This window comes from Eptesicus fuscus, chromosome 16 (genome assembly GCF_027574615.1).
Source record: "Eptesicus fuscus isolate TK198812 chromosome 16, DD_ASM_mEF_20220401, whole genome shotgun sequence".
Taxonomy (NCBI): Eukaryota; Metazoa; Chordata; class Mammalia; order Chiroptera; family Vespertilionidae; genus Eptesicus; species Eptesicus fuscus.
The window spans coordinates 66,923,407-66,949,345 of record NC_072488.1 but is presented as its reverse complement, the minus strand read 5'-3'; the positions used below and the strand labels follow the sequence as shown (position 1 = coordinate 66,949,345).

Below are 25,939 nucleotides of genomic sequence, written 5' to 3'. Positions count from 1 at the left end.
CTTCCCGGAACCACTGCTTGGCCCCACAGACTTGGAGCCCAGGGACTCACCTTCCTCAAAATAACAGCCTGCTTTCTCCCTCTCAGGGTGTCTCACACCTCCCTTAGCCTGATGTTTTAAGAGAGTTGACGTGTGTGTTTTCCTTTCACACCAAAGACATTCAAGGAAACCTAGGCGGGCCTCAGTGTGCTCTTTGCAGGCTTGTGATGGAGCCGGGGCAGAGGGTGCCTCGAGGGCCAGCACTCACTGTTGACGCGGAGCTGGATATTCCTGGTGACGTTGTACCACGTGCCCCCGTGGACAAAGGCCATGACGCAGCTGTAGCGGCCCGCGTCCTCCACGGACACATCGCGGATGAGTAAGCGCGTCGTTCCTCTCACACTTATAAACCTCTCGCTGTCTTGATCCAAGTGGACAGAATCCTTAGGGAAAATGTTTTCAGAAGTTACACTCTGTACTAACGTCACCTCAGCAGCTATGAATGGATCCGTATTACCCATCAGTGTTGAATTTGCAACCCAAGACTTGCCTTGTTATTTAATTTGCAAATATTGTACTTTGGACATATTTTCCCTATTTTTGGGAGAGGAAATTTGTTAACATAGAAAACAAAATTGCTGAATTTGTTTAAACACCATGCTTAAGGCACGTTTGCTCCAGCACTGCGAGGGGGTGGGGAAGAAACTCTTCTTTGACAGAGCAAACCATTTAAAATACAAATGTAGGTCTGGCCTGACAGCTGCCCATGGGCCTCGGGGCCCCGGGAAAGAGTCCTGCTCTGTGGGCATGGCGACTGGGAAAGCAGTGTTCAGGAGAGATGGTGTTGCTGTAATTACTTTAAAAATTAATTCAATTTTAGGAGTCAGCAGAGAGGTGGAAAAAATGGAAAGAAAAACTAAATGTGAGAATCGAGGCCACACCTTTCATAGGGACAAACGATAGTGTGGCTTCTGCAGAGGAGCAAGGCCACCAGCACCACGGAGGCAGCCGAACGGGACTTGGGAACACCCGGTGAGAACTGGTTGTTCTCGGGGCACACGTGCCAAGCCAGGGCGCTTGAAACCGCGCTTGGTCACATGAGTCATGTCAGCTTCTTACTCCGAATGGGAACACAGACATAACTGGAAGAGTTTGTTCTTCTCGGTCTGTTCAATTGAAAGGAGAGATTGTTGTTCCGGGGGGGCCAGCAGCAGTTCTCCCACGGCCCCGACCACAGGGCCGCCTGCCAGCACAGTGTGGAGCTCCTGGCTGAGGATTTTGGCTTCACCATCTCTGCTGTGTGGCCTTGGGCAAGTTCTTATATTTGTGTATCTCTGTTCTCTAATCTGTAAAGTAGAGAAAGTAATAGTTTCTGCTTTGTGGTTGCCTGGCAGCGAGTTTGGAACAGAACTGTGCCCAGCACGTGCTCAGGAATGGGCAGCATTTAGGAAGGGCACGAGGACCACTGAGCACCCCGGGGACATCCCCTCCATCGGCTATCGGGCTCCATGCGTCTGTCAAGCCCCACGTGAGTGCCTCAGGCGGCTCCTGGCGGCTTCGCAGAGGGGGCAGGTGTCGGGTGAAATCATTCGGCCAAGGCTACATACAGCCAAATGGAAACAAACAGGGCTTAACCCAGAGTGGGGAACGCCAGCGCCCTCCACAGGCACGGCCTCTTCCCTCTCCTGTTGCCTCTCCCAAACCAAGAAAGAATCCAGTCCCTAATTGTGCTGCCGATTCATAGGGGCTGGCTACTTGTTCCTACTTCCGGAACATCATTTAAGTCTGCAGCATTCTTTGATATAACATACATATATCTTAAAGCTGTAAAACCAGTCAACTGGCTAACCCATTTCTTTTCTAAAAAGGCACATTTTTATAACTATGACAAAATTATAGATAATGTTGATTGAGATTATACTAGAAATATAGGTTTATATAGATTTGAATATAGATTGAGGAGTAACAAGTGTATTTCATAAATGAAAGCCCCTGACTTCTTTTTCTCTTACCCTCTGGAAATGCCTTTACTGCCTTTGCAATTAGCAAATAGTACAACATAAAAACGTAACGTAACACTGGCTTATAAAAAAGGGAAAGTGAATCCTTTATCCTCAAAACATCGTTTGTTATTTCAATGTATATTCCTCCATATTCTTAAATATATTAAACCATATTTTTACATAACTAGGAAATATAACATGTCATTTAAAGCCTTTAAACTACAGCAGTATTGTATTTTTTCTTCTGTGTTTTGTAAATACTTATGATAGTCCACTGTTCCTATGAGATGAAATCAGTTTAACCAGTCCCTAATGGTGAGCATTTTCTTGTTTCCAGTATCTTCTTATAAGCAGTGGTTTAGTAAACATGTTAGTACATCGTGTAATATATCCTTGTCTCATTTCCATATACATTTTTTAAATGGATCTAATTCTTGATTAAAGGGCTATTTTCTGTCCACAATTAAACAAGTAACTGTACTTTCTAATATCAGCCTACGGTCTGTATCAGTAATGTTTCTATGTGTTAGGCCCACAGTGCTCATGGCCTTGGACCACACCCAGCTCTCCCGCCGCCATGGGAAAGGTGGCCTGGCCCGGGACAGCGTGACTATGCACAGGAGCTGGGATCCTGTATTCACATGTCATAAAAGAGTGCGATTCTTTTACATTTTTCAGCCATTTAAAAACGTGAGAACTAGCCTCGCTCGCAGAACCAGGCCACGGCTCCGTGTGGCCTGCGGCTGTGTTTGCCCACGCCTGGCCCACCTACTGTGAGCTGACGGTAATATTTACTCGGCCAGGCAAGAGAAGAAAGTGTGTTTGTACTTACTCCTTTAACCAAAAGTTGTGCAAAGGTTATTAAATTAACCAACAATTGTTTTTCTGAATTTTAACAGACAAATAGAGTGGAAAGCTGTCTTTTTCAGCTGTTATTTACACGGGATTCATTTCATATTCTCAAATCATCATTCTGAGAATGAGCCACGTAAGATCCATAGAGCATATTGACCATGGTCCTTTATAATTAACTGGTTAATAAACAGAAATATAGCAGTGAATGTGTTATCTTCAGAACGGCATTTATATATTTCCTGTGGCAGTGAAATACATATTAACTCAACACCACTTGTTGGAGATGTACCTTGTACCACTGAATCTTCATGTCAGTTTTGTTCTGGGCGAATTCACTCAGTTCAGGGCAAACTAAGGAGCCCGAGGCCGCGATGGTGAGCACCTGCGGGTAGGAGACAGCAGGCAGCGAAGCTTCCGTGTTCTCCAGCACCCTGAGGTCCAGGGCCATCTGGTCACAGTAAGAGGCATTTCTGATTTAAAAGGGGAATAAATGGCAAAGCAAAATAAACGTAAATCTAAATGAAATTAAGAACAATTTCCCCATCCCATTAAACTCTGCATTTTTGATTAGTATGGTGATGCTTCGGTCCCTGATCTTTTTGAGTCCTTGGAGGACAAAGCAAGCACCACATCATTAATGTTATTCGAAATGACACTATATTCTGAACTTTTCCCAGAAGGCCCTTCACCAGCCTGATTGCAACACCACCAAGGGCCTACGCCCGCCAGGTTCTGGGCTCCTTGAGCAAATGCGCCTGCCTCCTGGGTCAGGGAACAGATCCTAACACAGGAAGTGCTCCTGAGAGCCACCGTCTCCATATAAAGAAAAGTCCTTCACTTCTCGGGGAATCACTGTTAGCTGGGGTCTAATTTCAGAAAACTGCTGAGAACTTAGCATAAAATCTAGAGATGTGTGATGCTGCCTGGGGGAAACTAACTCAGTGAGTTTGTTTGTTTGGATTTTAGTTTGTTGTTGTTATTGGGCTAACTGTAATCTCAATATCATAATTCTATCAACACCCTAGAACTGGGAAACGGTACCGGCAACTCATGTCTAGAAACGTGGAGGAGATGGCAGAGGACGAAGGATATGAACTACAACTAAGTTTTATCATTATCTCACTACGTTTCCAGCTGCCTAAGAACCTAAGAGTTGAACAAACATTTTATGCACAAAGAAATACAAAAAGTTAACTATTGCCTTGAAAAAATGCACATCAAGGAGACATGTGCGAGGACCACCCTCCAGGGCAGCCCGCGCCTCCCAGCGGCACCCCGGCGGCGAGGAGGGCTGCGGGCCTGGCTGGGGCTGCACGCATCCTGCACTCACGCTCCAGCACCAAGAGTTAGAAATGATCAGTATCTCATGTTTAGGTGGGGAAAACTACATATACAGAAATGAAGCAATTTCCTAAGGCCAGATAGCTAAGAGGTCAAACCAAGGCCGAGACCCAGCAGGGCCCTGAGGAAACCCTTGAATGAGGATGATATCTCTGGAAGCACGCTCACTAGACATGCTGAGAGCCACAAACCTGTTCACATTATTGATGAGGTGACTCCCCTGGAGCAAGATACTCCATGAAAGTGCCCAACAGAAAGAGGGGTGGGCGTCATGCCATCACTACTCTTGCTCTCCATGGCGTACGATGTCCCCACAACAAAAGGGTGGGAGTCATTAGTGTTGTTCTCTACACCCATCCATCCTCTCATCCTGCACACACAGTGGGGTTGCACATCCTGGCCCCACTGTGAGAGGGGCAGCTACTTGACTGTAGTCACTTCCGCAGGGAGCCCCTCAGAGCATGCTTTGTCTTGGTGCAGGGACCCACGTTCAGTCTGGGTCCCCAAGCATGTGCCCAGCCATCCTGGCTTGCTGCCAGGGTGACAACCTCGCCCTGTTGTTTGAAACCCTGAGACTCAGAGCGTCATGATTCGGCAGCACGGCTTCCCCCCTGATTGACTTTAGAAAGGCCCCTCGGTGCTACACCTCAAGACTTTAAAAGTCGAGGGCACAGGGCAATCTCATGCCCTCTGGCTGTAAATGCCAAAAGGGATTGTGGCAGCTGCTGGTGATTCTTTGGATCCCATTCTTGGATGGGAAGAGAGTTTTAGCCATCAGCTAGGCAAACTCTGCTCAAAAGCTTGACCCACATACGGGTTTCCACTGCTCCTCAATTCCAGATCTCTACTTTTCTAGAAGAATAGGAAACAAAACAAGAGTATTAGCTAGGATTATTTAGTGAAGGATTAAAACCTTCTTTAAGACAACGTGACTCAGTCATGTCCCCGTGATCTCTGCAGATTATCACTTCAGGGGCAGTAAGCATCGCCGTCGGGGGAAGTGTGTTCTCTGCATCTGTGCATGCCGCTGTGGCGCTCCCCTGACTAGACACTCCACCGGCCGCGAGTCACCGGCCCGCCCAGCACCCTCCCGGGGGACAGAACTGAGGCCGGAATTGCCAAGTAATCAGACCAAGATGGAAAAGGGAAGGGTTCCGATTCACATCCCTGTCATCCTGGCTCCACATTTTATTCTCTTTGAAAACACACTTTTAGGTTTTCCTAGCAGTGCTCCTTAGGGGAAAAAAATGGGTGGGTTTTTTTTTGCACTAGAAAGGAAACAAAAATTATGTATTTATAACTACTGTAAAATCATGCATACACATTCTTCCCTGGTACAGAAATGAGAGCTGCTTGGCTTGCTTCCTAGGCAGGGTTCATTGGCAGAAGGTCACACACACACACACACACACACACACACACACACATCCCATCTGGGAATTAGCACTGGGGCTGATGTTGTCTGAAACCCTCCTGTGCACTAGTAATCCCTTTGTGCTGCGAGTATCACTTTCTTTGGTTCTCTTTCTAAACGTCAGTACTCATGAATATGGCTTCTCCGGAAACAAAGAGTTCCTGGAGCCTGAGACTCCAAGCTGCGGGAGGCGTAGGGCAGCCAGGGAGGGCGCAGCCCCTGCAGAGGCCAGCGGCTGCACTTCCCATCCAGGCCAGCAGGCGGCCCCAGTCCTTCAGAAAACTAGGCCATGGAGCACTACAGGAGGACTCTCTTCTTCACCAGCGGCAAGAGCCCAAGGCCATTTGCCCACCGGAGAAAGGACAGTCTTCCCAACAGAAAAACTGGACAGCCACATGCGAAAGCATGACCTCACACCGTGTACACAATTAAACAACTCAAAACGGTCAGACACTGAACAGGAGAGCTAGAACAATCCAAATCTCAGAAGAAAACACAGGGGAAAAGCTCTGTGACATTAGCTATGGCAGTGATATCTTGGATGTGACATCAAAAGCACAGGCAACCAAAGAAAATACAGGTAAATTGAGCTTTATCAAAATTAAAAACTTCTGTGCATTAAAAGAGCATTATCAACAGAGTAAAAATGGAATCCATGGAATGGTAGAAAATATGGCTAGCATATCCCCCCTAAAAAAACCCACAGAAAATAGTAAGTGTGGGTGAGGATGTGGAGAAATTGGAACCTTGTACATTGCTGGTGGGAATGCAAAACGGTGCAGCCACTGTGGCGAACGGTACGCGGCTCCTCAGAAAGCTCCAGGTTCACCCTGGGACCACCAGCTCCACAGATGTATGTATGCCCATGCTCATTGGGTATTATTCTCAATAGCTAAACGGCAGAACGTATGTATTGACAGATAACAGGTCACCAAAAGGTGGTCTACACATACATGGAACATTGTCTTAAAAAGAAGGGGAACCTGCTGCATTGCACAACGTGAATGACCTTGAAAACGTCACACGAGTGAAGGAAGCCAGGCACCGAAGGCCAAGTGCTGCGTGACTCCACTCGCATGAGGTCCCCGAGGAGTCAAATCCACAGCAACAGAAAGTAGGGTGGCGGCAGCCAGGGGCTGGGGGAGGGGAAGGGGAAGGGGTGGTTGTGTAATGGGAACAGAGTTCCAGTTTGGGTGATGAAAGAGCTCTGAGCCGATGGTGGTGATGGCTACACAGCAGTGAGACTGTGCTGAGCACCACCGGGCTGTGCAGTTTAGTGGAGTATAGTGGTAAATGTTCTGTTATGCACACGCTACCACAATTAAAGGGGGAAGAGCAACAGGACACAGAGGGAGGGGGACTAGCCCCGTGGCTTCAGCTCCACACCAACTCCTGGGAGAACATGCGTGAGCATGGTTCCCTCACGTGCAGATAGCAGTTCTCATGTCTCATCAGGTTTCGGGTTCTGCCCTCGTGTTCCTGTGGACGGAGCAGGGAACAGGTGGCCGCGTCCCCCGCTGGAGCGCACGTTCTGAGGGGCGGACCCAGGGGCACGGCCGACCCTCCACGGCAACCGGGAGAGCCAGTTAATGTCTGACCTAACAGAGCAGGCTAATTTCTAAGCTGGCAACTTTGTATGCCCATGAATGCTGTGATAAACAGCCAAATGCCCTGGGCAGAGAAAAGGATCCCACCCCTGGGGTAGACAGACATGAACTACACACACACACATATGTGTCAGAGGAAGAAAATCCCGGCTGGGTAGGCCACGGGTGGCAGGAGTGCTGCTTTAACACGGCGGCTGAGAGGTGACGTCTGAGCGAGGGCCTGCGTGGGGGCCAGGGAGCCATGAGGACGCTGGGTGGCCCTCGCATGGCGGCATCTCAGGACCCGTGGGGAGGACAGCAGACGGTGCCGGCCTCACTGGAGCACGTGCACGGAGCCCACCCCCGTGCCCCAGGGCCTACCTGACAGTGCAGAGGTAGGTGCCTGAGTCGCCCCGCTGGGCGGGCAGGATCCAGAGGGCACCGTCCTGGACCCACACTCGCCCGTCTTCCCCGGGGGCCGGCCCAGCAGAACCGCTCTTGTGCCAGGTCGTGGTGCCGCGGGGGCTGGCAGCGGCCCCCGGCCAGTACCGCTCCTGGGGGCACCTCAGGACCACAGGCTCCCCTTCCACCTGGAGGCTGGTTTTAAAATGTTTGCCGCGGTCCTGGCAGCTCCCTGTGGCCGCTGGAGGAAGAGAGAGCCGTCAGGCTTGGTGGGTATCCCCCGATGGCGCACCCGAGGGCACAGCGCCCCCCGGCAGCGAGGCGCCCTCTGGGCCCTCTCACCCTCTGGTTATAATGGTTTCAAAGTTCTCAAATGGCAGCTTCAGGTTTGCTCTTCATTCCAATTTTGTGGGGAAAGTTAAATCAGGTTCACAAAAAATAATGATGAAAATGATTGCCAGGCTTTTCGCTTGGCCACTCCTTGTTATTAAAGTGCTCCTCGCTGAGTTCAGACACAAAACCGGGCTTAGTCCCCACAGATGTGTGGTTACAACCCAAAGGCCCTGCATCCAGCAGGAATGAGGCTGCTCAGAGGAGCACCCAGATCGTCCTTGCAAATCGTATTTGCTTTCCTTTTATTCTATTTATCCAGGTAACATCTCTCTATATAAAAGCCCAGCGACTGGAATGGAGGAAAGCCCAGAACAACCGGAACGACTGATGGCTATGACATGCACTGTGGCAGCCCACCAGCCTGATCCGGCCCCCCATAAGCCGGCCAACCGCCCTCAGTCCCTCCCCCCGCCCGCCCTGTCCCTGATCCGCCCCCAGCAGAGCGCTCTGGCCGGACCCCACCCCTGCACAAATTCATGCACCAGGCCTCCAGTTTTACATATTTACTGAGGCAACACTGGTTAAGAACACTATATACATCCCAGGTAGATGACATTATAGCTTGCTATCTGTGTGCTCGTTTGCACACTCACCACCCAAAATCTAGTTTCCCTCCCTTTCTATGTATTTGGCCCCTTTGACCCACTTTGCTCTCCCCACACACTCCCCTCTGGCAACCACACCTTGTTTTTGCTAACAGCAAAGCCTCCCTAGATACACACCTGCTGCCCCAGACAAGCCCTTCCCAGCTGAGAGTCCCTCCTTACCCGAGTGCTCCTCAGGCTGAATGGGGAAGGCAGAGACGCCCATCATCAACAGGTACAAGATGAGCATCCTTCCCAGCAACGTCCAGAGGCCCCAGGGGCTGCCGGTCTCAGGCCCTGCACTTTGTAGCCTAGAGAAGGAGACAGAGGGTCACCAGGGGTCACAGAACCCAAAGGGAGAAGGTGCTCCCAGGGCAGATGCTGGGAACTTCACCCAATAAAAGAAACCTTTCACCTAGACTTTTTAACAAGAAAACTCAAAATTTGGAGATTTGCTTCTCTAGAGCTGTCTTCACTGAACACACCTGACGTCGAATCCCACTGTGCTCCCAATGGCCGTGGGCTGGACCTTCCATACCCTAGTGTCTCTCCCAGAGTCTCCTGCCCTCCCTGCCCTCCCAAGATGCTCAGGGGTCTCTCCTCTTCCAGGTCTTTGCTCAGATTTCGCCCCTGGTGAGGTCTTCCTGACCTTCTGTGTGAATCGGCACCACCTCCTGCCCCAATGCTCCATGTTGTCCTTCCTGCTCTGTTGCTCTCTACAGTACTCATGGTCCATCTCCCCGCTCTCAAAGGTAAGCTCTACGTGTACAAGGATCCTACTTTATCTTATTCACAGTTATACCCTCCCTTCCACTTGTTGAATGACTAAATGAGTGAATAGTGGTGAAGGCTGGGGTGGGGGGCAGGGTAGGCTAGAATGAGTCAATGGGGGGACAAGGGGACATATGTAATACTTTCAACAATAAAGATTCTTTTTAAAATATATTGTTATTGATTTCAGAGATGAAGGGAGAGGGAGAGATAGAAACATCAATAATGAGAGAGAATCATTAATTGGCTGCCTCCTGCTCAACCCCTGGGCACAACCCAGGCATGTGCCCTTGGCTGGAATTGAATCTGGGACCCTTCAGTCTGTAGGCCGATGCTCTATCCACTGAGCCAAATCAGCTAGGGCTAAAGATTTTTTTTTTTTTAAATGAGTGAATGTTCCATGAAAGCTATTGCATTTGCTTTCTTTTTATTCTATTTATCGAGGTAACATCTATGTATATAAAAGCCCAACGACTGGAATGGCAGAAGGCCAGAACAACCGGAACGACATGAGCAAGGCTGTGAGCGCTTTTGCTCACTTTGTTTGTGTTTTGCCATCACATGAGATCATCTCCCAGGAGACACTAGTCCAAGGAGGGTGAGAGCCACGTGCTGACTTGGATGCCATCTGAAGCTTGGCACCAAGCCTAACCTAGCCTAAACTAGGTCACCCAACCTCCATCGGACCCCAGACTTGTGAGCAAGAATAAATTATGTTGCTTTAGGCCATTCAGTTTTGGGGTGGTTTGTTAGCCTTGCTCAGGGACTGGTTCACTCCTGTCTGCTCACATTCCATTGGTCAAAGCAAATCACATGGCCAAACCTGCCAGCATGAGGGTGGGGAAATGCCCCACCTCCAGTGGGAGGAGTTGCAAAGTTACACCAGGAGGGGAAAGAAATGGGAGCAGCCATACCTGCTTCTTGTCTCAGTCACAACCTTCATGGCCTACACAATGCCCAGGCCCAGAAAGGACCAGGCAATAGTGATGCTTGAGAGTCTAATAAGAAGTCGGGAGTGATGAGTAAATCCAGAACAAACCCCTACCACCACCCGTGCCCCATTTCCTGGAAGGAGTTTGACCTGTGCTCCACCCCTGGAGCAGATGGATTCTGGCTCACAGCACACCCAAATGGCTCCTGACGTCCAGGGCAGGGCTGCCCGCTGCAGAGTGACCCTGTGCTCCAGGAGCCTCCTCAGCAGGGAGGCCCAGCAGAGGCATGGCCTCAGAGCTGCGGCGTGAACCCCACTCCGCAATGGAGAGCAGTGACGAGGGTGGCAGAGAGTCTCCCCTTAGCTGGGTGTCGGCCAGGGCTGTCTCCCTAAGCTCTTCCTGTGCTGCAGAGGCCCGTCCTCTGCATGTTTCTGGAAGTTCATATCCCTTAACTTTACCTCTCTCCCACCCTCTGGCTCATCAGGCCACCTGGTCACCAAAAAGGCCCATCAGCACTGACCAAGCTGCCTGTGCCTCCAGACACTCATTAGCGTGTCGTGTCCCCAGCTGCGCAGGCCTCAGCCCGGATCACTGGGTCCCGGGAGGGATACGAAAGGAGCAGGACTTCCATGCGCCAGGTGTAACCAGCACTGCGCACCCTAATACTAGTAAGTGAATGAAGTCCAAATGTTGATACGGGGACTAGTGTAATAGTGACGGCTATTGTGCTAAACACTGGGCGTTTCTCCTGCTGTTTACCCCATGGTGAGAACAGTATGCCGGTCTCACGGGTCACACGGCAGAAGAGATTACAGAGGCAAAGTGTCCTGGCCAGTACCTCACAGCTGGTGAGTAGGGGATACGTTTAAACCCAGGACTAGTGACTCCACAGCCCTACGCTTCAGAAAGAAGCTCTTGTGGCAGATGCCATCATTTCCGCCTCCACCTGTCCTCCCTGCTTCCCCAGTAACAGAGCCACCAGACTCTTAACCAAACCAATCACCATCCCACACAAAGACTGCATTTCCCATCCTCCCTTGCAACTAGGAGTGGCAACATGACAAAAATCAGGGTCAATGACATGCAAGTGGACATGGATGGTCCACCTGGAAGTCTACGTGCAAGTCTCCACTCCTCTTTCCTCCCGTGGCCTCGGGGGGAGAGCTGGCTTACAGCACCACCCTGGGCCACAGCTGCAGCCGCTTGTTGAGAGTGATGGGGTGCAGCAGAGGAGGGTGGCTTCAGGGAGCTGCCCGCCCAGCCTGCCTGCCTTTACATGCTCGTGTTTTCTGTCGTGCACAGCAAACCTAGCCCCTGGATGTTAGCCGTTCAGAGTTCAGGAAAAGGACGAGGTAAGAAGCCCTGCCGGGCGCTGGTGCTCGATAGTGTCTGATGATTGACAGGCTGGAGGAGCTGTGCAGCCGCCTCTCGGAGGAAAGCACCTCTCCTGCAAGTGCAGGCTCAGGCCTGGCCTGGGACTAGGTGAGGGTCTGAAACCACGTTTACATGCATTTCCCACCAGAAAGGCAGGCTGCATCCATTCAGGGCAGCTGCCGGCTCGGGCTCCGCAGAGCCACAGAGCCGGGAGCCTGGGAGGTCTCGTCCCAGCCCTTGCTCAGGTTCGGGAAGAGAGCTGGCCATTAACCCTCTTCTCACAATCACACGTCTGGCCAGGGTTTCCACAAGGACCCTGTCCCAGTCAAACAACACTCTCAAATGCCCACGCGGGGCAGCCACTCCCCCCTCCGCCCAGGCACCCCTCCGCCCAGGCCCCCCTCCGCCCCGGCCCCCCTCCGCCCAGGCCCCCGCCCAGAAAATTGCCTTGGTTTCTCTCTGTGGACTTTGGCAAAATAGCAGCTTTCCTTTACCTTTCCAGGAAGTGGCCTCAGACAATAACCACAAACACATCACAGCGATTGTTTTCAATAATCAAAGCCCCCCGAGAAAGGCTGCAGCCCAACCCCCATGTGGGAACAGTCGGCCTTCGGCAGAGCCCAAGGAAAGAGACTTTGTTTGCAGAGGTTTGCACCGAACACTGTTTTCCGGGCGCGCTTTCCTTAAATGTCTTTTCGTGACAGGCAGTTCTACATTTCTGCTTGAATCCGAGTGGACCTTCTTACTGGAAGAAAGAAATGTTAAGGGCAGCTCGTTCCGAGTATTTAAGTTACAATTCTGTCCTTGTTTTTTGTTGTTTTGTTTTTGTCAGATAACCATGTTTCTCCACACTCGGTGTAAAACCACGGAGGAATAGGATGAAGAAAGCAGGGCCGGGAATTTTTTAAAAATGACCCAAAATGTGTGCCGAGCTGAAAGAAGGAGAGAAAAATGAAATAAGCGGAGAGCAATGGCACAGCCACGCGGGCGGGGAAACGCCCCAGAACATTGCACTTTGCTTTCTGTCTGTCTCCACCTTGTTTTTGGAAGAGTTGGCGATGCTGTGCCGAAAGCTCTGAGTCAGGTGGCACGGCCGCCCGAACCGGGGACAGGGCAGGCCCTGAACACGCATGAAGTCGAACCGCCAGCAGCCGCGGGCACAGCAGTCACCGCCCGCCAGCGTGTGAAATCAATTCCTAAAAACCCAGACATGTTGTGTCAGGCATGTGGTACAAACCTGAACCCGGGGGAGAATAAATACCGACATCCAAATTAAGCTTGGAGACTTTTAAATGCTAAGGTGAAGCAAAGTGAAGAGTATTTTGAGCTAAGCCTCTGGAGAGCACGGTGTGGGAGGTTGGGGTAGGGAAGAGCCTCCGGAGCGGAGCGGGGACCAGGCCCTCTGGGATCGATAGCATCGCTCGCTGAATGCATCCACTTATGTGAAGTCACGCTGCTGTGAAGAAAGCTCCGAGGTTTATGGACTTTGGAGTCCAGTCTGTGGTGCCTTGGCAGGGCCAGACCAAGTGATTGCTGGGCCTTTACAGCCCGCGGGCCGGACGCTCCCACCTGCTCTAGAGAAAGATGTGACCACTTTGAGGCAGCTTTTGTTGACAATTGTCCTGGCTCAAAGCAGAACCCTTAATGGGTCATCTGTAAACTACTTTTGTTCTTTAAAAAAGATAGGAGCCATTCCCCGCCCACCCCCAGCACTACGGGAGGGGAGCGGGAGCAGCTCTGTGGGGCTCGCTCTGGTTTGCGTGGCCGGGTCAGAACGGCAGCATCTCGACGGCCCTGACTCTGGTGGGGCTGCGGACACAGCCGGCCTGCTGGGAGCGGGCCGGGCAGGCTGCGCTCGGCAGATGGGGCCTTGGCCACGTCAGTGGGCTCCAAGGGAGAGCCTGGACAGGTTGGGACTGGGCTCCACTCTCTATATTTTCCTTTCTGCCGACAAGCACTTACTCCCGAAAGCCACCCCTGTCAAACCTTTTGAATTTGACCAACTTCTTCCCTAAAACCACTGACTAAGAGTTTTAGGAAAACAGCTCATCTTCCCACTCCTTCACATCCTCTGCTCACACACTGGGTTCCCGTGAAGCCGAGTTATTCGGAGCCTCTGAACTGGACCATCAAACAAAGACACCTTTTTTACAAACTTCCTCCTCCATCAGCCTGCCCACAGGCTAAGCCCGACAAGCCGCCCTCCCCCCCCGCCCCCCCGCCCCCCGGGTTCCAGAGCAGAGCTGAGGTGGGCACTCTACCCAGGAGGCCCTCGGCACCCACCACGCACAGCCAGCAAGCTTCAGGTTCCCCAGCCTGGATTGTGTAAGAGGGATTGCCACTCTGAGCACCTCCAGAGGCAGAGCTCAGTGTCCAGTGAGCACGGCGCCCTCGTTACAACAGGAAGGCATGGAAATAGACTCAGATACATCCAGTAACTTAGCCAAGCCGCGGAGCTGATGGAGTGACAGCCAGATACAAGCCTGAGCCTACACGTCCCACCTTGCTGCTCATCCTCTGTTCAGCAGAACCACCAGAGCCTGGAGCTGGAGGCGGCTCCAGAGCCATGAAACTCAGCAGCTCACCAGACAGTCTTCCCGAGCCCAGCATCCTCCATAGCGGCCAAGCCACCCTCTTAAGATGGACACTTCCACGTCTTCCAGAGTACTCGTGGTCCTTTGGAAATACAGAATTGCCTTCATGTGAGCTCTACTTCTTGGTCAGCTTCCACCCCCGGGTGGCTCGGAAGTCTACATGTTCCGGAGTCCTGAGACCTAGGGAGTCTGCACAGGGAGCGTTCTGGGAAGCAGGTGGACTGGAGAGTCTGGCAGAGCGGTCAGGAGGACCCGCTGTCTCCCACGACGGCTGGATGGTCAGTGCCAGCAGGCAGACTGTGCGGGCTCTGCGAGCCTCCGGCTGCTCCCTGGAGTGTCTGTGGCCTGACGTGCCCCCAGGAGGGCAGGTGGCATGTGCTGTATAAAGAGGTGGACACGGAGTTGGCAGGAGAAAGCACTCGACGAGTGGTTGCTCTCATCAGCATGTTGTAGAAAAGGCCCCGAAACACAGGACGGTAGTAACTTACTCAGAAGCACAGCGAGCAGACCCCAGGGAGGCGTCAGAGCCCACTGCCTGCGTCGGACTCACTCCTGCGAGGGGCCGTCACACGCCCCAGAGCTCCCTGCACAGTCAGCAACTTAGCGAACCCCAGTCACTACACTAGAAAGCGGGCAACTTTACCTAATGGAACCAAAGCCGATAGAGGCCCGAGGCATGAAATTCGTGCAAGGCCTTGGCCCCCGCTGCCGCGGCTTTGTCCAGAAGGAAGGACGGAAGATGTCCGGAAGGACGTCCAGTCTAATTAACATATTACCCTTTATTACCATAGGTGTTCAACATGTACACACACACACACACACACACACACACACACACACAGCCTACCACGGGATTCGGATGCTTTCATTCAGACGACGCAGCACAGACCGCGGCTGATGCCTCCTCGCTGTGCCTGGCTCTGACCCAGCACGCCACAGGCATGTGCCAATCTGGGTCACCGTTTCTGCATCTCTAAAAGGCAGGGCTGGGCTGCTGAGAGTCACCACACCTCCAGGTGCACAGCCCTCCGCTCTAGCCAGTCTAGATGTGAGCTTCGTCTCAGTCCTGGGCACCGCCGTCATTTCTAAAGCCCCGAGTCGGCGGCTTCATCAGATAACCTCCAATGGGTCCCCTCCCTCACTCACATCCCCAAGACAGCCAAGGCAGAGCAGGACTCAGGGCCCTGACTCTCCTGGGCGTCCGCCTTGCAGCTGGCTGGCTGCTCACTGGGTGATGCTGATTAGTCACTGGACCCGGCACTCGCGCGGACAGGAGGCGGGAGCAGGTGACACCCTTGGCCCCTGCAATCGGAGTGGCAAACACCTCAGACATTCGAATTATCCATGAGCCACAAAACTTGCCCATTTAAACGGCCACAGACAGCAGAGACCAGGACCAAGCCCTAAAGAGCGGGCAGGAGCTAGCCAGCAGGGTCCAGGCTTCCCACAGGGCGGCTCCGAGGCCTCCGGAGCCTCCTCCTCCGTGTCGTGTCGTGGCTCACTGCTTTCTGCAGCTGCCGCCCTCCTGTGCCCGCGCACCCATCACCCCCGGGGCTCAGCTCCCTCCCTTGAACGCGGGCCAGCCTGGAACCCGAGCCCTGCAGAATGAGGCCGGGTGAACTCGGAGCGAGGTCAGGAGCAGCCACGCGGCTTCACCTGCTTTCCCCGGACCCTGGCCCGGAGGGACCCAGCCACCTGTGACCTGTCCCGGGGCCCAAGGCCGCGGCGAGGGACTCCCCGCTCACGCACAGCACAGCCCACAGGAAGCCCCGCAGAGGCCCCAGCGGCGACGCCACCAGACGCCCGGCTGAGACCCTCTGTGAACTCAGTGGGACCCCACGGCACAGAGGGATCGCCCTGCCGAGGCCCTGCAAATTCATGACCTGCAGAATATGTGAGTCAGACTAAATGTGAGTCTTAAGCGACTCCCTTGAGCAGCCGTTGTTGTGTGCAATGGGCGACCAGAAACGCTCAATCACGAGCAGATGCGAGGCCGCAAACGGGAGCCGGGAAAGGGCTGGCGGAGAAACAGAGAAGCGGCCGCCAATGGCCCAGTAGCAGGGAGACAGGAGAGCTGTAACGACAGGTGCAGGGGCCGAAGGCCACGGGTTGGGGGGCCGGGGGCCGGCACAGAGAGCTGGTGTGTGAGGAGCCCGGGCCGTGAGGGGCAGAGCACCTTTGTGCCGACGCCGGTGTCTAGGCGGGACGGTGTTGGCATCGCCATGAGGTAACGTTCCAGCGACCTTCCGGTGGGTCTCCCTTCGTACTGCCTCTGCTGCCTCTGCCACCGCGGCCCTGCAAGGGGCGGAGCACGGCCTCAGAAAGGAGGGAGGAAGTGGCTGTGACGTAGGGTCCATTCCCGGGAGGAGGGGACGTCGAGGAGAAGGCTCTGGGCTCCAAGGTGGAGGAGGGGAGACGCGAGAGGACGCGGGCAGATTCTCCTCCCTCTTCTGGGCTCAGAAACGGCAGAAGTAGAAGAGGGCGCTGACCGCAGAGGCACTGCCTCCTGCTCTCAGTGGGTCTCCCGGGATCCCGCTGCAGAACCAGGAGCCGTGAGCAGGACGGACGTGAGGGAGGATGGCGTGGCGGCACGGCGAGTGCAGGCAGAGGGTCTGAGGGCAGCTCCCTGCTAGCCGCAGGTCTTCGCCAACGGGAAAGCGTCCAGCTCCTCCCCCGAGCCGCCCGTGGAGGAGGAGCCCCGGCCTGGCAATGAGGAGCGAGACGCCCTGGAGCTGAGGCTGAGGGCACGCGGTCGGCAAGGAGCCGTGTGGCCAACTGGGGAAACGTGCTTACCAGCTGGTGAACAGCCACTTCCGCAGGCTCGGCTCTCCACCCGCTGCCACCCCGACGCCCCGCTGCTCCCCAGTGGTCCTCGTGGCCCAGCAGCAGTACCCCAGCCACTGTGCCGACGGGTGGCGCCTGCGCCCTGCGGGCTGGTAAACATTTTGAGTGTCCCTTGCACAGGTGGCCAGTCCATGCTGGGAGAAATGATGGCATCGCCAAGATGTGAGGGCCTGTGAGCCAGGGAGGGCACAGTGGCACCACGTGGCGTGGCCATGTCATTGGCTCTGACTGGGCTGAAAGGCAGACGATGGGTTTTCCCAGCACGGACCTCAGAGGTAGATGCAGACGCCCAAGATGGCCAGGTCCAGGGGCCTCTCCGTGGGAGCCAGGGAAGACCCACAGGCCAGCAGCTGTGGATTAGCCACCGCCCATCACGCTTGGGGACACAGCCTCCCCCAGGCTCAGATGCCTTCCTGGCTGGAAGAGGGTGCGAGGTGAGAAACTGAAAGACAGCTTCTCCCCAGAAGAGACAGCAGTTTTGAGAGAGGCCATCACTTGAGCCCATCAAGAGGAGCAGCGTGTACTGGTAGGTTTGACTCCGTTTTCCTGATGAAAAGGGGCCTCAGGAGACAAAGGAGACTCTTATCAGAAGATTTAGTCAAGGTACATTTTTGTGGCATTGATCTGCAGTGAGTATAAATTTTCACCATGCTACACACACCTCACAGACATCTTCTTCCAAAGTGTTACAGCGCCAAGCAGACGGCGTTTTCTTTTTACGTCAGCAGGTCACTTTACTCTCCGGGTGACGTGCCCCCCAGAACGGCCAGGCCTCCGAGGGCCACAGAGGCAGCAGCGTCCCCTGTCCTGTGTCCGGCGTGGCCATGAGAGAGACGTCAAGCTCACGCACAAAACCCCGTGCTGCAGGGCGGCCATCTTTGGCCTGAAGACAGCCTGGGCTTCCCGGGTCTCCACCACCCCAGAAAGTCCCGCCAAGAAAACGTGTGCTCCACCCGGGCCTGGGCGAGGCCGCATTCCCCCACTTGCCCTCGGGCTTCCCTCAGCTCTCCGACGCCAGCCAGCCTGCTCCCTGCTGGTAAGAACAGCTCCCTGCCACTGGCCATCTGAAAGCCTGGCCGCTCCCCTGCCACTCAACCGACCTCCTGAGCAATGCGCTGTGGTAGAGAGAATCATGTTCACCAATATCTGGAACTTCCCTATTTTGGGGGCACAACAGGAGTCCATTTCTCTGCACACGCGGCATGACCACGTGACGGTGACAGCCATGAAGAGGAAGCAGGAAGGACGTGGGTCACATCCAGGCGGACCCACTTCTCTCCTGGCGCCCTCCCCCGCCCACTCTGCTGCCACCATGAGCCCCGAGCCTTGCTTGTCACACAGGGTGGTCAGGCCGTGCTGCCAGGAGGCTGAGGTGCTCTCTTTCCACGGCCCACTCACTGCTTCCTGCTGCCTGTGACAGCACGCGTGTCACAGCCGCCGAGGCCAGCGGAGCCCTGCAGGCTCTGTTCTGGAACCACCTCGAAAGGCCCCAGCACCATCCGTCTGACACACTGACCACTGGCGATACGGAGCATGAGCCAACCACTTGTGCTGCATTGAGCTACTGAGGTGCGTTAGGTTATCACTGCAGAATAAGGGCCTGGCATGCACAGAGGTCAAAGGGCAGAGCTGGGCCTCAGGCACGTTTCCTATTGCTGTGTAGCCAACTGCCACGCACTCAGTGGCTGCACGCCACACCCACCGATGAGCTCACATTGCTGGGGGTGGGCGTCTGGCCTCAGCTTGTATGGGGTTGGACTCGGACTGACATCAGTGCTCAGGGTCCTTTTCCAAATGTGCACGCTGCTGACGGAGCTCCAAGCTGTCATCTACCTGGAGTCGCCACTTCCTGCCAGCGGAGGCCACACGCAGCAGCCGGAGGCCGCCCACCACCTCCTGCCCCGGGGCCTCCGCACGGGGCAGCTGTCTCCTCCAGCTCCACAGGACCCTGGGTGCTGCTTCATGTCTCGGACCTGTCGACTCTGACTTCTAGGCCTTCATCTAAGGAGCCCACTGGCTGCATCACACACACCCAGATGGTCTTCCTTTTATTAATGTCAAGTCTAAATTACATCTGCAGAATTCCTTCCCCTTGCCCATGAATCTGATCATGGACATGACAGCCCATCCTAGTCATACACCCACCCTCACTCAAGGGGAGGGGCTTAGACAAGCCACGGGATCACCTTCGAATTCTGCCTTGTACAGACATTGAGGGAAATGCTCGGGGAATGTTAGCCTAGGAAATGTAGGGTCATCCAAAGCTTTTCATTGACCTCTTCCTTGCTCCCAAACAAGAAAAGCTCGCCGGCAGCCCTGTGGCAGGGACATCACTGTGAGAAGTGCAAAATCTCAGGCTCCACCCGACGTTGTTACCCATCTGCACATTAAGAAGCCCCAGGGTTGAGGAGCACTGTCACTAGGGCTGGCTTATTTATATATTTATTTATTATTTATTTTTGTTAATCCTCACTCGACAATACTTTTCCATTGTTTTTTTTGGAGGGGCGGGGGGAACAGAGAGAGAGAAACATTGATGTGAGAGAGACACATCAACTGGTTGCCTCCCACACATGCCCTGACCAGAGCTGGGAATGGAAGCCTGTAACCAAGGTGCGTACCCTTGACCGGAATCGAACCTGGGACCCTTCAGTCCGCAGGCCGACGCTCTATCCACTGAGCCACACTGGCTAGAGCAGGGTTGGCTCACGTATATATATAAAAAGCCAGTGTCCCTGATGACAAACGACCAGTCACCACGAGGTGGCATTGACCACCTCTCAGTCCCTCCCCACCACGGCCCATGAGAGGGGCAGGGCGGGATTGGGGACTGGCGAGTGGGCTGAACGGCTGACCTCTTGGTCCCTGCCCTGGCCCACAGGCTCTGATGGATCAGCGATGGTGAACGGGGGAATCGGGGTTGGTGGCGGGAGGACTGGGCTGGCTGTCAGGCCTTTGGGATCACCAGCTCATCTCCAGCTGCTCGAGGGCTCAGGCCTGCGGGAAAGCAGGCGTCGGCGACTTCACCTCCATGCGTGTTCTCCGGGCCAGCCACTGATGGAACGCGCTGCCCGCTTGGGGCTGCTCACACTGGGGCAGGTAGGTTGCGGGCACATCCCGCAGCTTCTGTCAGCGCCTCAAGCCCCAGCGGCAGTGGTGGCGGCACTCGTGTGAGTGGCCCCTTGGGCAATACGTCCATCAGCATCCAGCCGTGGTGAAGTCACGGGCGCCTGCTTCCCCGCAGGCCTGAGCCCCCGAGCAGCTGGAGATCCCAATGGCCTGACAGCCCTGCAGCAGAGGTGGCGTTCGGTCTGGGGACTGGCAAATGGGCAGAAGATGGAGGCTAGGCCTAGGGACCCTACCCACACAATTTCGTGCACTGGGCCTCTAGTTCTTAAATAAAGTGGGCACATGGAGTGAGCTCCGAGAGGCTTCTGAAAGCCCGCTGTCAGAGCCTCGGGGTCTGATGGTGATGATGAGCATGATGCTGACAGCTGTGAGGATGCTGGAGATGGTGATGACAGCTAACACTGACCTTCCACCAGAGAGCAGGCCAAGTTTGAAAATGTATTCTTTCTTTTCATTTTCCCAGCATTTTATCAACTACATGCTATTTTTTGTGTGTTAAGAGATGAAGACGTGTGGCTGACAAAAGTTAAAGAACTCCACGCAAACACAAAGAGCAGTGGTGGGGCCGGGGTTCGGTCCTCGTCCTTCAGCTCAGGGTTGTACGAACAGGTGTTAAGCTAACAAACTGGAAGTCGGGCCAATCCCACCTGTAGAGCTGTATCATTCAGCCACAGCATCGGTGCTCCTTTCCACAGACCATCTCGTCTGAGGGACGGGCGCATCAGCTGGCCACAGGCCCGACCACGCAGGCCTCCCGGTGGGACTGACCGCGTGGACCCTGAGTGCACTCGCGTCTGCAGTCCCTGTGAAGTCCACGTATTCTTAAATTTCCTCTTGGCATTGCATAACATTTGGGTGGTATGACTACCTTCCGGAGATTCTTCAGAGTAACAAAGAACCCTGCTCTCTAATCCACTCTTTTCTTCTGGTGAGTGAAACTAGCATCCAGAAACATAAAGTTATGTTTCTAAGTCAAACTGCAAGGTAATAGCCATGTCTTAAACTGGGCTCTTTGCCCCCAAATCAAATGCCACAGTCATTTGCCTCCTGTGTTCAGGACATTATTCATGCTCACTGGGAAACAGGCTCTTTCCGAGAGCACGCGTCCGAAACGCCCGCAGGGAGCGGAACACAGGTTCTCAGACTTCTCTCCTGGTTGTGCTCCTGGTGAGTCACATGCCCATTGATTCCAGAACCACCACACACACGACAGGAGAGAGCACAGGTGTGAAAGGAGAGTAAGTCTCAGGGAGGAGGGGGAGAGGTGGAGCAGACAGTGGCTCAGCCTCGGTGCAACTGGCGCCCGGACTCCGACCCGAGCCCCGATGTCCAGGCCCCGGGCACAGGCTTGTGGAAGCTCCTAGGCCAGTGATGGGCAACCTTTTGAGCTCGGTGTGTCAAACTTCGCCAAAAAACTGAGCATAACTCGGGTAGTGTGTCACTTTGAGGAAAAAACATTATTTCGCAAATGTTTCATCCTCGGCATGCGGCCGCCTCAGCGGCCACGTGTCATCAGAAATGGCTACGCGTGTCAGTGCTGACACGCGTGTCATAGGTTCGCCATCACTGTCCCAGGCAATTCTAATGCTCACCAGGTGAGAGCCACTGGCGCAGGGTCTCGGAGATGAGAGAGAACCCACATCCAGCCACCACTATTTTCCGCGGCCCCACTGGGACTGGCCCTTCAGCTGGCCACGAACTTCCATCCTCTTCCCATCTCTTTGCTGCCCTCCTCCTTTAAGCAGCTCTCTGTGGGCAGCCAACAGAACCGATGACGCTGAGGTCGTTTCAGATGCTGACGGGCTCAGCTGTGCCTGCTGCGCCTGCTTCTCCGTCTGTTACACAATGACCCTACTTAACAGCCCCCGCTCCGAGCACTCAGTCACACCGTGGACGCTCTCTGTGAATTCGGTTTTCAAATGGCCTCCAAGGCTTCGGTCCTTGAATAACTCATAGGTTTGCCGCAGGACATGAGACCTCATCTTACTCCCAAGGATGCGGTTCTCCAAGGGGCTACCAGAACAGCAGGATCTGCATCGCCTTGGAAGTTAGAGATGCAAGTCCCTGCAACACACGTGCGCGCGTGTGCACACACACACACACACACGCACACACACGCTCGTGCACACACACACGCACACACATGCGCGTGCACACACACACACATGCACACACGCACACACACTCACACACACTGAGTCAGGAAGCCTGACAGGGCCCAGATTGTGCTTTCGAAAGCCTTTCAGGTGATGCTATGGATCAGGTTTCAGAATCACTGGCCTAAGTGTCCCCACATGTCCCATCAAGAGAGCAGGTCATGATCAAGGGTCCCTATAGAGAGAGCGGGCAGTGACCACATAGAAAGACAACCCACATCTATACTCCTTGCACCACCTCAGTCCTTCATCACCAGAGGCCGAATGCAATCCCGGGGAGGGAGGGGAGGGGAGGGGAGGGGAGGGGAGGGGAGGGGTCGGAGGGGGCAGGGGCCTGACAATCATCTGATCCCCCATTGTTTGTGGTCAAACAGTTGGCCTTTGGAGGTCGGGTGGGAGTGGGGCTGCTGAGGAGAAGGCCTGCTTCAGGGCATGGAAGATGCTCCCAGGCCCACCAGGAGCAAACGGACAGAGACCTCCTTCTCGCCTATAGGACAATCAAACAGGCTGAAGACACCTGAAGTGGACGAGACCGCAGTGACGTTTAAGGCCCGGGCTCCCTTTTATTCCTCACTGACCTGGTGGAAAGGAACCCTCTGTTCTCTTGTTGAAGGCAGAGCCCAGAGAAGCAGGCCAGGGAGAGGGAGAGCGCAGTGGGTGGATGCCTGCTGGGGGTGGGTGGGTGGGGTGCCTGCTGGGGGGGAGGGGGCCAGATGCCTGTGAGGGGGGGCACAGCAGGCAGACCCCCAGCCGCTGGGGGGCAGGGAGCAAGCCGCTGCACTGCCTCGGGCTACAGAAGGGGCCGCGGGAGATGATGAGATGATGGATTTGATGAGATGATGCACACGCTGGGTCCTGCCCAGGGGGCTCCGGAGCCGCAGTTCCGAGAAGCCGCAGCCTCTGCAGGGGAGTGGGCTGGAGGGGAGCGTCTCATGGTGAGCACAAGCATGCCTGCAGCTCCCGCCTCGGGCCAGGTGCAACCCTCCTGCTTCCCGCCACCTGAGGCCCTCCTCCTCCTCAAGATCACTCTGAACAGATGGGGAAACTGAGGCACGGGAGGGTAAAAGTATTTTTAAAGAACCGTGCCCAGTTTGATTAGTATTAATGAGCATGAAAGCAAGGTAAGCTTAACGCTTCCTGGCTGCTCATTCCTGGCCAGCCGCTGACAGGGGTGGGTGGCAGCTACGCAGATGACACTGCTTCGCTGATGGACAGAACATTCCAAAGGTGGCTCCGTTGTGAACACAGACATGACATCACCCTGCTGGTCAGAGGCAAATCGGGACTCGGACCCAAAGCCTCTGGCCTCAGGGCTCACACTTTCCCAAGACAGCCATGAGCCTGTTTCAGCCAGCGGTGGGTGCGAGTCAGAAAAGCTACACGTACTTTACAAAGGAGACAGGCCCCACAGAAAGCCCCACGATCCTGCCGAAGAGGAAAGTCTGAGTTCCGCGTGAGCCCCACGGCAGGGCCTCCGCGGTGGGTGGGTCCTGCCCCACAGCGCCTTCCCTCGGGCCGGACCCGTTTCACTCACCGGAGGGCTCGGAAACCTCTGCCCCGCCCTGCTGTGGCCGAGCTGCAGGCCCGGAGCCCAGGCCGCCTGCACGCAGGGAGGCAGGGCACCCGGAGCAGGCACCTGGGGTCCAGCGACGGCAGGAAGCCGCCTGAGGCCCCGGCACGTGGCGCTCGGTCCTGACGCCCAGGCTCCGCTCAGACTCACCTGCGGCTGCCTTGCCACCGTGCTGCTCTGTCCGGGCAGGCTGCCAGGCCGGGCTTGCGCCTCGTCAGGATATATATCCTCGTCCTCCCAGATTTCCCAATCGGCTTGTCACTCCGCCCGCCCGTGGCGGTGGCGTGGACACACCTTTCGCTCCTGGCAGGGAGCCCCCGCGCTAGGTGCTGGCTGCGCGCTCACTCAGATGGGGAAGTGGCCAAGGAAGCTGCGCGTTTCCCTGTTCTCTGTGGCTCCCCGAGGCTCAGGCCCTCCTGCTGCGAGGCGGCGCTCAGTGGTGTGAGCTTCGCGGACAAGGCCCAGTTAGAGGGAGAGGATGTCCCGGCTTCAGAGGGATGGTCTCGGTTCCCGTGGGGTCCTCCTGGGGTTGAAGGAAGGCTCATCAACCCCGGCGCCCTGTTTCCGGGATTTTCACTGTTAAGTGCAGGAGGGGGTGATTTTTAAGTCTTTACTTCAGCCTGGATTTGCCTAACTGAAAGCGTGTACTCTGAAAGTGAGAGTTTGGTCCTAGGTGGTGTCTGCACAACTCCTGTGCCTCCAGGCTTCCCGCAGAGTGGCTCTGACAGCCCCCGCCCCCACCCCCACCCCGTGGGATTCGAAGGGCGGAGGGGCCTCCCCGGGGACTGGGGCGCACAGGGCCCGCGCCCTGCCCCCCACTCGCTGAGGGAGGCCCTGCGTCCACTCTGTGATGCATGCGGACACTGAGGCTCTTCGGTGAGAAGCTGATGCAGGAGCTCTTTCCGAGGAAAAGGAACATCAGACCCGAACCACGGGCTGAAGCCAAAGGACCCTCAGCCCTCGTGTCCTCTTTTGCGAACGAGGAAAACAGAGTCTGAGAGAAGCGCCGTGTTAATCTCCATGGAAACGTGGAGATGCCGCAGCCGCCATCGAGTTTCGAAAAGAGCAAATGGGTGCAGGCCTCTGGGGAGCACAGGCGGGAGGCGGTGTGTGGTGTCTTCATGTCATGATGGGGTGCATTCTGATGGGTCTGTGAATACCCCCAAAATGGAGCATTGACCAAGGGGTAGAAGTCACATTGTATCCATGTTAGTTCTTTTTCCGGGGGCCGGGGGGATGCTGTATTTGTTCCACAGTTTGTTATGGTGAGAGTAAAGGATACGCTATGAGTCTGGGCCAGGCCACGTAAGCGTCAGCGTGTGAATTCACCCCGGCAGGAGCGTCGCACAGAGTCCCATCACCATCCAGGATCCAGGGCACGACGGAGACCCAGGCCTCGCTGCTCTCAGAGGCCTCGGACGCTCCGTCCCGCCTGGCCTGCCTCGGCTGGGACCTGCTCACCCAGCAGCACGGGCCGCCCACAGCTCGGCACGGCCAAGCAGAGGAAGTGAAACCACGCAATCGCCTCCGGCCGCACTGCAGCGTAACTGCGGTCTTGTGGCCCCTAAAGCGGAATTCACATAACTCACCTCTGGCTGTGGGAAACGCTATTACAGTGCCACGCGGAGCTGTGTGCACAGGCCACGCCCGCCTCGCACCCAGCAGCCCCCAGCGTCTGCCTCCCACTGGGGGAGCCATGGCCTGGCCACCGTCCCGACCCCCTGCACTCCCCATCCTGACCCACGTCCTGGCCTCCTTCCCTCAGCATATTTCTCCACCAGCTCATGGGAAAGAGGCAAGGCACAGAATGTTCCAAAATATCTCGAAATCCTCTGAGGTTTGAGTTGAAAGTCACCCGGGATGCTTATTGCAAGGATTGAAGCAATGAGTCTTCAGATTTTAGACCCAGGTCTTTCCAAAATCTGCTGTATCCTCAGAAGTCAGCAGTATCCTCGGAAAACCCTTGTGGCAAGATTCCAACCCTTTCCTCCCTGATGTGGAGGCCAGAGGCC

At 55.0% G+C, this 25,939-nt stretch overlaps 1 protein-coding gene across 4 annotated transcripts in view; it reads right to left on the bottom strand.

The window, feature by feature from the left end:
* IL1R2 (interleukin 1 receptor type 2) overlaps window positions 1-24,285 on the bottom strand; it is a 30,603-nt gene extending 6,318 nt beyond the window's left edge. Inside the window, exons 1-5 of one of the 4 annotated variants that reach the window (XM_054728124.1) lie at window positions 24,078-24,285; window positions 8,741-8,868; window positions 7,560-7,821; window positions 3,127-3,307; window positions 248-422 (exon numbers count right to left, since the gene is read on the bottom strand). In XM_054728124.1, coding sequence (XP_054584099.1) covers window positions 248-422; window positions 3,127-3,307; window positions 7,560-7,821; window positions 8,741-8,807 — 685 coding nt within the window. In that variant the 5' untranslated portion in view covers window positions 8,808-8,868; window positions 24,078-24,285. The other 3 variants (XM_054728125.1, XM_054728123.1, XM_008153408.3) reach the window with 3 other exon arrangements.
* Window positions 24,286-25,939: the final 1,654 nt, after the last annotated feature.